At 68.4% G+C, this 418-nt stretch overlaps 1 protein-coding gene across 1 annotated transcript in view; it reads left to right on the forward strand.

Annotated features, from left to right (window-relative positions):
* GNA12 (guanine nucleotide binding protein (G protein) alpha 12) overlaps positions 1 to 418 on the forward strand; it is a 68,548-nt gene that overhangs the window by 48,551 nt on the left and 19,579 nt on the right. Inside the window, exon 5 of the mRNA XM_014530978.1 lies at positions 45 to 260. Coding sequence (XP_014386464.1) covers positions 45 to 260 — 216 coding nt within the window. The remainder of the gene's footprint in view (positions 1 to 44; positions 261 to 418) is intronic.

Consider the following 418-nt stretch of genomic DNA (forward strand, 5'->3'; position numbering starts at 1 on the left):
TGGTCCGGCCTCTGCAGCTCACTCACCCTTTCCTCTGTCCCCAGGGCTCCAAGGTGCTCGTGGACGCGCGGGACAAGCTGGGCATCCCCTGGCAGCACTCGGAGAACGAGAAGCACGGCATGTTCCTCATGGCCTTCGAGAACAAGGCGGGGCTGCCCGTGGAGCCCGCCACCTTCCAGCTCTACGTGCCCGCCCTGCGCGCCCTCTGGGGGGACTCGGGCATCCGGGAGGCCTTCCGCCGCAGGAGCGAGTTCCAGCTGGTGAGTGAGCGACCTCGGGGTGATGCCCTTGGACTCTGCACAGGCACAGGCAGGTGGAGGCCGCTTTCACCCTACAGCTCACCCCGCACACGGCAGGCGGCACACAGCTCACCCCGCACACGGCAGGCGGCACACAGCTCACCCCGCACACGGCAGGT

This window comes from Myotis brandtii, unplaced genomic scaffold (genome assembly GCF_000412655.1).
Source record: "Myotis brandtii unplaced genomic scaffold, ASM41265v1 scaffold786, whole genome shotgun sequence".
Classification (NCBI taxonomy): domain Eukaryota; kingdom Metazoa; phylum Chordata; class Mammalia; order Chiroptera; family Vespertilionidae; genus Myotis; species Myotis brandtii.